This window comes from Salvelinus sp. IW2-2015, linkage group LG5 (genome assembly GCF_002910315.2).
Source record: "Salvelinus sp. IW2-2015 linkage group LG5, ASM291031v2, whole genome shotgun sequence".
NCBI lineage: Eukaryota > Metazoa > Chordata > Actinopteri > Salmoniformes > Salmonidae > Salvelinus > Salvelinus sp. IW2-2015.
This window is the reverse complement of record NC_036844.1, coordinates 35,196,462-35,208,228: the sequence shown is the minus strand read 5'-3', so window position 1 is coordinate 35,208,228 and position 11,767 is coordinate 35,196,462. Positions and strand designations below refer to the sequence as shown.

At 42.7% G+C, this 11,767-nt stretch overlaps 1 protein-coding gene across 3 annotated transcripts; it reads right to left on the bottom strand.

Moving 5' to 3' along the window:
• Window positions 1-180: 180 nt before the first annotated feature.
• Window positions 181-11,365, bottom strand: nf2b (NF2, moesin-ezrin-radixin like (MERLIN) tumor suppressor b). Of its 3 annotated transcripts, none has more exons than XM_070443738.1 (16): window positions 10,939-11,365; window positions 10,168-10,286; window positions 9,855-9,980; window positions 9,580-9,702; window positions 7,075-7,158; window positions 6,878-6,946; window positions 6,678-6,760; window positions 5,917-5,992; window positions 2,386-2,532; window positions 2,103-2,177; window positions 1,881-1,994; window positions 1,486-1,608; window positions 1,162-1,379; window positions 588-670; window positions 489-506; window positions 181-306 (listed from the first exon to the last, which is right to left on the bottom strand). In XM_070443738.1, the coding sequence occupies exons 2-16, from the start codon at window positions 10,255-10,257 to the stop codon at window positions 221-223; spliced, it is 1,515 nt and encodes a 504-aa protein (XP_070299839.1). In that variant the 5' UTR covers window positions 10,258-10,286; window positions 10,939-11,365; the 3' UTR covers window positions 181-220. The 3 variants fall into 3 exon arrangements, with proteins under 3 accessions (XP_070299839.1, XP_070299838.1, XP_070299840.1); XM_070443737.1 differs by having other exon boundaries at window positions 10,960-11,365; XM_070443739.1 differs by having other exon boundaries at window positions 2,395-2,532; window positions 10,960-11,364.
• Between the last annotated feature and the right edge of the window lie 402 nt (window positions 11,366-11,767).

The following is an 11,767-nucleotide window of genomic DNA, read 5'->3' as shown; positions in this document are numbered from 1 at the left end:
TTCACCTATCAGTTTTGTTTACTTAGCTTCGCAAGGTCACGAGAAAAGGGAACAACATTTTGCAATGAAATGTCCCCTATTACCTATGTAGTGCACTACTTCAGACCACAGACCCTGGTCAAAATTAGTCCACTATTTAGGGAATATGATGCCATTTGGAGGGAACCCAGCTCACCTCTCCCTCTCTATCTCCATTGACAGTCTCTTCATATCAGAGTCTTTAAAGTCGATCCGCATCGATCCGGATCCCAGAGCTAGGTCTCCTCCCTCTGGGGGAGGAGGGGGGGTGGAGTAGGCCGCTATGAGCTGGAACACACACAGAAAGAACAAGAGGCGCCAGTTATAGGGGCCAGGAAAAAGGGAGGATGTGGTTTTGATAACCTCTGTTGTTAGACATGATCAATATGGTTATGGTGTGGAGTGTACTGGGTATGTTGTATTAGCTGTGATTGTGATAATGGTGAGCTCTAAAATGATGGTTCAGGTACCGGGTAAGATGTCTTGGTTAGGGTTCGTAGTTCTCTGTACCGGGTAGATGTCTTGCGCTTAGGGTTATAGTTTTCTGTACCGGGTAAGATGTCTTCGGTGATCTCCAGGAGTTTCTGCTTGCTCTCCTTCAGCATCCTTGGCCTCCGTAAGGTCCTGCTTCAGATGGTCCGCCTCCTTCGACCTGCAGAGAGGAACGCTACTTACTGTGCATTGACTAGTCAGCGATGCCAAAATATACAGCAGAGCTGGGCTGACTTTTATACCAAGAGCGGAAAGTGGATGTTTAAACTTCTCCACTGTTTCGGTCCTGCATCTATCACATTGGTGCATAATGAAGCACACCCTGAGCAGACACTGAGTGCATTGTCTTAGGTTAAGCTCATCTGCAATCTCTACCATTCCTCCTGGCGGCTATTTGAAGCTCATCTGCAATCTCCACCATTCCCCCTGCGGCTATTTTAAGATCATCTGCAATCTCCACCATTCCTCCTGCGGCTATTTTAAGCTCATCTGCAATCTTTACCATTCCTCCTGCGGCTATTTTAAGATCATCTGCAATCCCTGCCGTTCCTCCTGCTGCTCGTGGCTACATTTGACCTTTACTACTACTTATCCTCTAAACTAAAACACTAATAATAATAATAACATGAACACTGACAGTAATATCTGTACCTCCTCTCTGACTGCTCCACCAGTTTGACGGCCAGCTGCTCTGCCTCTCTCATCTTCTGCTCCATCAGTCTCTTCTCCTCCTTGGTCTTGAGGGCGGTAGCCTCTATCCTCTGCCTTTCCTGCTCCGCCTCGGCAGCCTTGTGGGCCAACAGCTTGGCTTCCTCCTCGGCGATCTGGGCCTTCTCCGCCAGCAGATCTGCGGTCTCCTCTGAACGCAGCTACAAAAACAGACACAACACCTTCATAAGCAGACATAACACTTATAAACAGTTCATGTACATTCCTAAGGAGACCCCGCTCTCATGGATCAGACGCCACCCTTACCAGCGCCTCATTGGCCAGCCGTGCCTCGTCCTGCAGCTGGAACAGCCGTCTCTCCATCTCCTCCTTCGCTCGCTCTGCTTCCTCCCTCATTTGCTTCTCCCGCGCAAGGATCTGACGCTCCACCTGCAGATGGACAGGCAGTTCAGCCAATCAGAGAACAGAAAATATCACTCGCAACCAATCAGAACGCTCTGCCTGCAAACGGATAGGCAGAACAGCTAATCAGAGAACAGACTGGCTAGCAACTGACATGAACAGTGTGCTATGTTCACAACATAGTATCTTCTCATTGAAAAATACTGGCAGCTATGTCTATACAGAAACACTGTATATCTTTGAAAACGACACAAATACAGGGGTGTGGTAGAGTGTCTGTGGATGTGTTGAGAGCGGACCTTCTTGCGAGCCTTCTCCTCCTTGGCCTGAGACTTCATCTGCTGTACCTCGATGGAGTCCACTTTCCTCCTCCTCATGAACAGGTCATGGTTCCCAATGCACAGCTGCAGAATCTGAACACACATACAGGCGCAGGCAAACACACATGGGTTAAAATGGGCTTTACCAAATAAGAGGATAAAACTGGCACCAACTCTGACTTCCTACAAACAACAACCTACCAGTTTGTTGACTCTCAGTTGGGAGGAGTAGAATTTGAAAACATCCTTCTTCTTGTCCAGAGGTTTTATTGTGAACTGTACCAGGGGAGAGGACAAAGTTAATAACATGTTATCATCTGTGTAGTAGATGACCAGACCGCTGCGATCGGGTTTACTTCATGTAAAACATAAAAGTGAGCTTGTGAGAGCGGGCCGGTTTAATGTGGCTAGGTAGCCATAACATCAGAGATGTATTTTTAATTGGACAAAAATTAATTAAATAAATAAATAATAGCAGATTCACCGTGGTTACCTCCTTCTCGCTGTAGGAGATGTTGCGGATGCCGCTCCAGGGGAAAGACTTGTTGGGGTTCAGTTTGCTGTTGGGGCTGTAAATATGAAGGCCCTGGGCATCGACACCCAGTAGCAGGTCTGTGTCTCGTTTATTTTGCTGTGGAGATATCACAATATAAAACATTCATACATGTACTATTCATTTATAAACTCATGCATGTCTGTGCCATGATTAATTTGCTGTGAAGATATAACGTATTATAACATTCATACATGTACTATTAAGACAGCGAACAAAAATATAAACGCTACATGTACCTGCTGGTCCCATAATAATAAAGCTAACATATGGAATTGTTTTAAGATGGTCATACCAAGGATCATTTAGCTATTTGATTTAGAATTTAAGGACCCCTTAAGGTATAAAAAAACAAATATGTATTTTTTTTTTAATGAAACATTGAATTTGGCCTTTATTGCCATTAGCCCTATTAGCTTCATAAAACAACAGATAGTCCCCGAAAAAATCTACAGGAAGTTTGTTCTGAAGTGTCTGTCCTATATCTGAGAGACATAAGAATTATCAGGAAACAATATTTATATATATATATATATTTTTTTTTTACATGTATTTAACTGCTTATTTTAGGCACTAAACTAACTCCGTATATACACACCACATGACCAAAAGTATGTGGACACCTGCTCGTCAAACATCTCATTCCAAAATGGCCATTATTATGGAGTTGCGCCCCCCCCCCCCTCGCTGGTATAACAGCCGCCATTCTTCTGAGAAGGCTTTCCACTAGATGTTGGAACATTGTTGTGAGGACATTCTTTCATTCAGCCGCAAGGGCATTAGTGAGGTTGGGCACTCATGCTGGGCAATTAGGCCTGGCTCGCAGTTGACGTTCCAATTCATCCTAAAGGTGTTCGATGGGGTTGAGGTCTGGACTCTGTGCAGGCCAGTCAAGTTCTTCCAAAACAGATCTTGACAAACCATTTCTGTATGGACCTCGCTTTGTGTACAGGAGGCATTGTCATGCGGAAACAGGAAAGGGCCTTCCTGAAACTGTTACCACAGTTGGAAGCACAGAATCATTGTATGCTGTAGCATTAAGATTTCCCTTTACTGGAAAGAAGGGGCCTACCACGACCATGAAAAACAGCCCCAGACCAATATTCCTCATCCACCAAACTTTACAGTTGGCAGTATGCATTAAGGCATCTGCCAAACCCAGATTCGTACGTCGGACTGCCAGATGGTGAAGCGTGATTCATCACTTCAGAGAATGCATTCCCACTGCTCCAGAGTCCAACGGCGGCGAGCTTTACACCACTCCAGCCGACGCTTGGCATTGTGTATGGTGATCTTAGGCTTCTGTGCGGCTGCTCGGACATGGAAAACCATTTCATGAAGCTCCCGAAGAACAGTTCTTGTGCTGACGTTGCCTCCAGAGGCAGTTTGGAACTCTGTAGTGAGTGTTGCAACCAAGGACAGATTACTTTTACGCGCTTCAGCACTCGGCGGTCTTGCTCTGTGAGTTGTGTGGTCTACCACTTCGCGGCTGAGCCGTTGTTGCTCCTAGACGTTTCCACTTCACAATAACAGCSCTCACAGTTGACCGGGGCAGCTCTAGTAGGGTAGAAATGTGACGAACTGACCTGTTGGAAAGGTGGCATCCTATGACAGTGCCACGTTGAAAGTCACTGAGCTCTTCAGTAAGGCCATTATATTGCCAAGGTTTGTCTGTGGAGATTGCATGGCTGTGTGCTTGATTTTATACACCGGTCAGCAAAGGGAGCGGCTGAAATAGCTAAATCCACTAATTTGAAGGCGTGTCCACATACTTTTGTATATATAGTTGACTTCCATTTATTTGGAAGTACGTGTTCATGTGAGACTCACCTTTCCAGAGGGGTCATATTAGTGTGTAGCCCAAACTGTTCAGACGCTACAGACAGAAGTTGGCAGAAGAGGCTGTACCGACTTCAGACGAGTCCCGTGATGCTTGTAGGGGTCGTAGAGCAACACTGAGAACACCACCGTGTTCTTAAGACTCAACTTTCCACAGAGGGGTCATAATAGTTCAGGGTCATTATTACCATACGGAAACTATAGACTTTGTCTCGTGGTCTGATAAAACACCGCTCTAGCTAGCTCTGCCACCTTTCACCACAGATGTGGAAGGGCGATATCGGCGGATGACGTGGATTGAGACGCAGCCCATGCAACAACAAAAAACATCTCTAGCTTAAACAGACAGATGTGTATTATGTTAATTCGATTTCCAAAGGGCCCCGGAAAAGGATGCAATACATCATTTCTGAGTATTTGAGAATTTACAAAACATGCGGCCCGAATCAACTACTTCTATTGGAAGTATTTTCAAAAAAAAATCTCACAATTTCCTATTAATAGCGTAATACTTAAAAGTATTTTCAAAATACCTGTGTTAAATGCAAGGGAGTCTATTTCAGTCAGTGTATGAGTATTTTCAAATACTATCCAAGTGTATTTCCAAATACATTACAATAGTCAACTACTTGTGTTTTCAAATAAAACACATCTTAACAGTTATTTCCAAATGTGTCAAAGTAATTGTAATACCATAGATAGTATTTGAACCCAGGTCTGACGGAGTGCGTACATCAATACAAACCTTTGTTCCAGGGGATGGGTATGCGAGGATAATGTAGAAGAGATAACTGCTATAATGCACCCAAAGTGTAGTTTAATCAGACAAGGTTTCGACCCTAAACGCCATCTTTGTCCAATAATTGGGGGTCAAACAGCAAAAAAACACATGACTGTAAAATACCTTCAACTGTATTGGGCTGCTGAAGGTTGTATCGGGCTGCTGAAGGCTGCGTTCTTATGTCCTTGAATGTAACACAGGCTATGTGTTTGTGTGATTTTATTGCATTCAGATGTGCCTGGCTTTATTGACAAAGTTCCTACGAAGATAAATAAAGGTCTAAATTAGTTTGCATAGTACACTGACAATGTGCCCTTGAGCAATGCACTTGACCCTAATTTGCACCAGTGGAACCGCATGGCTGACCCTGTAAAAACAACATTTCACTACACCTATCCAGTGTATGTGACAAAATATATATATTTTTTTAATTCAACAAGGATGGGCAACTCCAGTCCTACTCCTGGCCTGATTGGTGTCACACATGTTCCCCCAGCCCTAGCTAAAACAGCTGATTAAACTAACTATTCTATACTGGAGACCGTGATTGGTTGATTATAAGAGTCACGTGTCTGTCAGCTAGGGCTGGGCAAATCAGGCCAGTGAGTTGCCTGCAGCCCATTCCTGTTATACAATATGAAATCACCAGAGGGTAATAAACTACTGTCTGATTGAAAGGTATAAGAAACGTGGTGGAAACTCCCTCTATCCCATGCCTTCACCAATCCAATTATTTTAAATTTGTGGGAAGTAGTGAACGAGTGTACACTTCAGGAGAAAGGAGATATTATTGGGACGCAACCAAAGTAAGAGAGAAGTGTTTGACTGAAGGAGTAACTCACAGTGATGGCAAAGTAGCTGACTCCATACATGTCCAGGTCCTGAGCTATCTTCAGGTAGTCCATCTCAGCCTCATCCCTGTGAACAGCACACATACCAAACACATCAATCATTAGACAACACCGTCTCTGGCCCAGCAACACAAGTCAATGGGTCATGTAGTTCTGTATCTATGGGAGAAACATCTGACTCGTCTGGTACTGGTAGATATTGCTCTATAGCTGTGTTTCTCAACTCCGGTGTTCCAGTAACCCCAACAGTAGACATTGTTGCCATAGAACCACACCGGATTCTATCAATCAACTAATCATAAAGCCCTTGACAAGTTGAATCAGGGCCATGTTCAGCAGCCAAACATTATTGAACTTTGCAGATAGAAATGCCATGAATGGCGCAGACGTGAGTTCTTATTCTGTTCATGTCAGTTGCTAGCCAGTCTGTTCTCTGATTAGCTGTTCTGCCTATCCGTTTGCAGGCAGAGCGTTCTGATTGGTTGCGAGTGATATTTTCTGTTCTCTGATTGGTTGAACTGCCTGTCCATCTGCAGGTGGAGCGTCAGATCCTTGCGTCAGAGATACATGTTAGTTCTACATAACATTTCTGTCTGAACGTTCCAAAACGTGGTGTGCTGCCGAACACGCCTCAGGCGCGTTTGTCCTGGGCTACAACAATAATGTGAACCGCTGGGAGAACTTCGGGACCGGAGTTGAGAAACTCTCTGCTTCTCTATAAGTGTAGTAGTAGCTGCGTCAGTTGGTCTTACCTGGCGATGCCTCTGTGCTCTGCGTACCAGGCTGTGATCTTCTCCTCCCACATGTCTGCAGTCATCTGGTACTGCATCAGAACCTGTGGAAATAAACAAATAACATGATCTCACACACACACATCAAAAGATGACCACACATACAAACAACATGATCACGCACACACACCCACTTATTTTTCCATAGTGGTACTACTTACTCTTTTAGGTAGGAGCTCATCCTGGGCTAAGAACCCCGGCTTGTGAAAGTTTGGTTCATAGTCCCCATACTGTATGAGAGAAAAATACATTCATGTAGATGACAGCTTTCGAAATCTACATCTGGAGAAGCCTTGAAAACACAGCCCATATATTAATATCAACACAGGATATTCACACTGAAAAAGCCTTTCCTTACCTTGGCTTGAACAGCGTACGACGCCAACAGGACAGAGGCTTCAGGAGAACAGAAAATCTCCTCGTCTAATATTTGCTTTTTCACCTAGAGGTAATTAGACATTAACCCATCCCGTTCTCAGCAGAGACACTGGGTAGTCTGAGAACAGTTGGCACGACAAGACTCCTCAGGACAATTAAGCTACAGTAGTAAAGACAGAACATAAAAGAGCTGAATCCCAACTTGATATATATACACTAGAGGTTGACCGATTAATTAGGGACGATTTCAAGTTGTCATAACAAATCGGTAATCGGCCATTTAGGACGCGGATTACATTGCAATCCACAAGGAAACTGCGTGGCAGGCTGAACACCTGTTACGTGAGTGAGCCTGCCACGCGAGTGCAGCGTCAAAAGGACCTTGTGGCTGCAAGGAGCCAAGGTAAGTTGCTAGCTAGCATTAAAAACCTACCTTATAAAAAACAATCAATCTTCACATAATCACTAGTTAAATACACATGGTTGATGATATTACAGGGTTAACTAGCTTGTCTTGCGTTGCATATAATCAATGCAGTGCCTGTTAATTTATCATCGAATCAAAGCCTACTTCAACTTTAGCAAAAGCTCATTGCCGAAAAAAAGCACAATCATTGAACAAATGTACCTAACCATAAACATCAATCCCTTTCTTAAAATCAATACACAGAAGTATATATTTATTAAACCTGCAAATTTAGTTAAAATAAATTCATGTTAGCAGGCAATATTAACTAGGGAAATTGTGTCACTTCTCTTGCGTTCAGTGCAAACAGAGTCAGGGTATATGCAACAGCTTGGGACGCCTGGCTTGTTGCGAACTCATTTTCCAGAATTATGACATAACATCGAAGGTTGTCTTCGAAAGCKAAGTTCACAAACAGATCACTTTGGACACTGTGTTAACAAACCTCCAGACAAGCTTCAATGCCATACAACACTCCTTCCGTGGCCTCCAACTGCTCTTAAATGCAAGTAACACTAAATGCATGCTCTTCAACCGATTGCTGCCCGCACCCGGCCGCCCGTCTATCACTACGGTTCTGACTTAGAATATGTGGACAACTACAAATACCTAGGTGTCTGGTTAGACTGTAAACTCTCCTTCCAGACTCACATTAAGCATCTCCAATCCAAAATTAAATCTAGAATCGGCTTTCTATTTCGCAACAAAGCATCCTTCACTCATGCTGCTAAACATACCCTCGTAAAACTGACTATCCTACCGATCCTCAACTTCGGCAATGTAATTTACAAAATAGCCTCCAACACTCTACTCAGCAAACTGGATGCAGTCTATCACAGTGCCATCCGTTTTGTCACCAAAGCCCCATATACTACCCACCACTGCGACCTGTATGCTCTCGTTGGCTGGCCCTCACTTCATATTCGTCGCCAAACCCACTGGCTCCAGGTCATCTATAAGTCTTTGCTAGGTAAAGCCCTGCCTTATCTCAGCTCACTGGTCACCATAGCAGCACCCACCCACCTGTAGCACGCGCTCCAGCAGGCCTATTTCACTGGTCATCCCCAAAGCCAACTCCCCTTTTGGCCACCTTTCCTTCCAGTTCTCTGCTGCCAATGACTGTAACGAATTGCAAAAATCACTGAAGCTGGAGTCTTATATCTCCCTCACTAACTTTAAGCATCAGCTATCAGAGCAGCTTACTGAACATTGCACCTGTACACAGCCCACCCAACTACCTCATCCCCATATTGTTATTTATTTTTTGCTCCTTTGCACTCCAGTATCTCTACTTGCACATTCATCTTCTGCACATCTACCACTCCGGTGTTAATGCTAAATTGTAATTATTTCGCCACTATGGCCTATTTATTGCCTTACCTCCCTAATCTTACTACATTTGCACACACTGTATATAGGTTTTTCTATTGTGTTATTGACTGTACATTTGTTTATCCCATGTGTAATTCTGTGTTTGTGTCACACTTGCTTTGCTTTATCTTGGCCAGGTCGCAGTTGTAAATGAGAACTTATTCTCAACCGGCCTACCTGGTTAAATAAAGGTGAAATAAAAAATAAAACTTCTTAACTGGGAATATTGAACCACCAGCTTTTATATGTTGTTATGTTCTGAGCTAGGAACTTAAACGTTAGCTTTTATTATTTATTTTTTCACATGGCACTTACCTTCTTCTCCAACACTGTGTTTTTGCATTATTTAAACCAAATTGAACATGTTACATTATTTATTTGAGACTAAATAGATTATATTGATGCATTATACTAAGTTAAAATAAGTGTTCATTGTTCATTCAGTATTGTTGTAATTGTCATTATTACAAATACATATATAAAAATTGTCTGATTAATCGGTATCAGCTTTTTTTGGTCCTCCAATAATCGGTATCGGCGTTGAAAAATCCTAATCAGTCGACCTCTAATATATACACAAATAATCAACATCAAAGCATTGTTAGATTCCTGGATTCCCTAACATGAGTTGAAATACAGTTGTTTTACCTGCAGGAAGAAAAGGTGTTGTGTGATTTCCTGCACCAGCTCTTCTTCTACCTTCTCTGGGAAGAACTTGGCCAGGAAGTGAAATGTTATCGGCGAGTCTTTAGGGACCTCTTGATCCAAGACCTGCATACACACACAAACAAAAAATCAATACTGTTAGGCATCTTTTTTTTTCATTATCTTGCTTTCTCTCCATCTTTCCTTCTCTCTCCCTTCTCTCCTATCAAGACCTATCCCCTCCTCCTCTTGCCCTACTCCCCTCTTCTCTCACTCACCCGTTTCTCTGTCTTCAGCCATGCATAGGTGTCCTTCACTGTGTACCGGAGCCCAAAGAACCAGGTTTCTCTGAGACCCACTGTCCGACACACCAGATCAAACAGATCCTTACCTTTCCATTTCACCTGAGAGATGGGGGGGGGGGGGGGCAGAGGAGACAGAGAATATAATTATTCGTACAGTTTTCTAACATGACAATGATGAGGGATGAAGGGGGAGCGAGAACATTCAAGACTACTATTTCAGCTACTGTTTCTGTTTGTTGTACACACAAAAATGTAATGTCATTACAATAAGGCAAAAGTACATTACCTCACAACTAAACTCCATTTCAGCATCCATAGTGATGACTTTGACCTTAAAAGTCTTTGGTTGTTTCTTTTTTAATCCTAAAATCGACATTTTGGAGGCCTCGGAGATTGGTGATATACCTGTAGAAGGGGAAAACACCACCAAATACATGTCAATCATTATTCCATCAACAACTTCATGGTTTGCTAGCCCAGATTCAGGCCCACATCCCTTTTCCCAAATTAGCGTTCACGGGAGAATTTGGTTCTGGTTTCCAAGATTATCCTGTCTTGATCGCTACAATAACTAATTTTCGTGTTCTGAATATTTTATATCAATATATAATAAGCAAAAGATACCCACTCTCAAACAAAGTAAAGAAAATGGTATAGCGTAGCTAGTTAAATTAGTTGTTAGATTCTTGTGAAACTAACGTTACACTCTTGTTGCGAGCATCCTTTATGAGCATCTAACGTAACTACTGTTAGCTAGTTAACGTTAGTTAGCAAACATTATTTCTCACTCACAGTTTGTCCCAGSTTTATAGAGTTCATTAACTACAGGGTGTCAACATTGCTATTCCTTCAAAATGTAATTATTCACAACATGAATTTTTTTGTTATTTTATTTTTTTACACATGCGCAAAGTAAGGTAGCCTGTGTTTGGTCTAGCTAAACTAGCAAAATGGCTTTCTAACTGTAGTCAGAATTAACGATTAAAAACGTCTAAACCATTTTGTGTCATATCTGCTAGCTTTAGAAAAAGTGCATTAAATGTAGCTAAGCCTTTACCTTAGAAAAAAAGTAACTCACGTTACTAGACTAGGCCGAGTCCCAGGAATAAACTGATCCAACTCCTGCCGTACAAGAGTCAAAAGGAAAGGCTGAGATTTGTCTGGGAAAGCCACCGAACCTTTCGAAGCTAGCTAACAGTAACGTTATTGGCTACAATAACACGAACAAGTTTTACGCCACGAAAGCAGACCAAAACAAGTTGTGGGACGGGCGAAACTTTCTCCAAACATCCATAATGACAAAATAAATAAAAAAACTGCCACTTCGACAACTTTGTACAGAAGAAGCTTTTAAAAGGGAACGGTAAAACCGATTACTAGCTAGCTAAACGCTCATAATATATGGACGTGAATTACAACGTAGCWAAACTATGAATTCTCATATACGCGTGCACTAGCAGAGATCCGTTTGAGGAGATGGGAATCCTATTAACGCCCATTGTGTGCGTTTCCCCTGCATCGTCAATGGGCTACGCGGTGCACTCTGGGGAAATGTGAGTTTTCCATTTAAGGAGAGAATGGGAGTCAATTGCGTGCTAGCGCGACAACTAAACATTAGCATGATTTTCGTGAACAGGAAGTACAACATTACAAATATTTTTCGAGATGTGAGATAACTAACTTGTTTTCTGTAATATCGAATAGTGTTGGAATCGCGAAAATACGTACTTTTGAGGAAAATATGCAGGTTTATCTACTCATACCCTGACTGAGACGGGATTATGTTAGCAACTGCGTGACGCACCATGACAACGTGAACGCGATTGGTCCAACAGTCTGCTGGGTGGGTGGTATACGTTTCGCTATTCAATGCCCAATTTGATTCC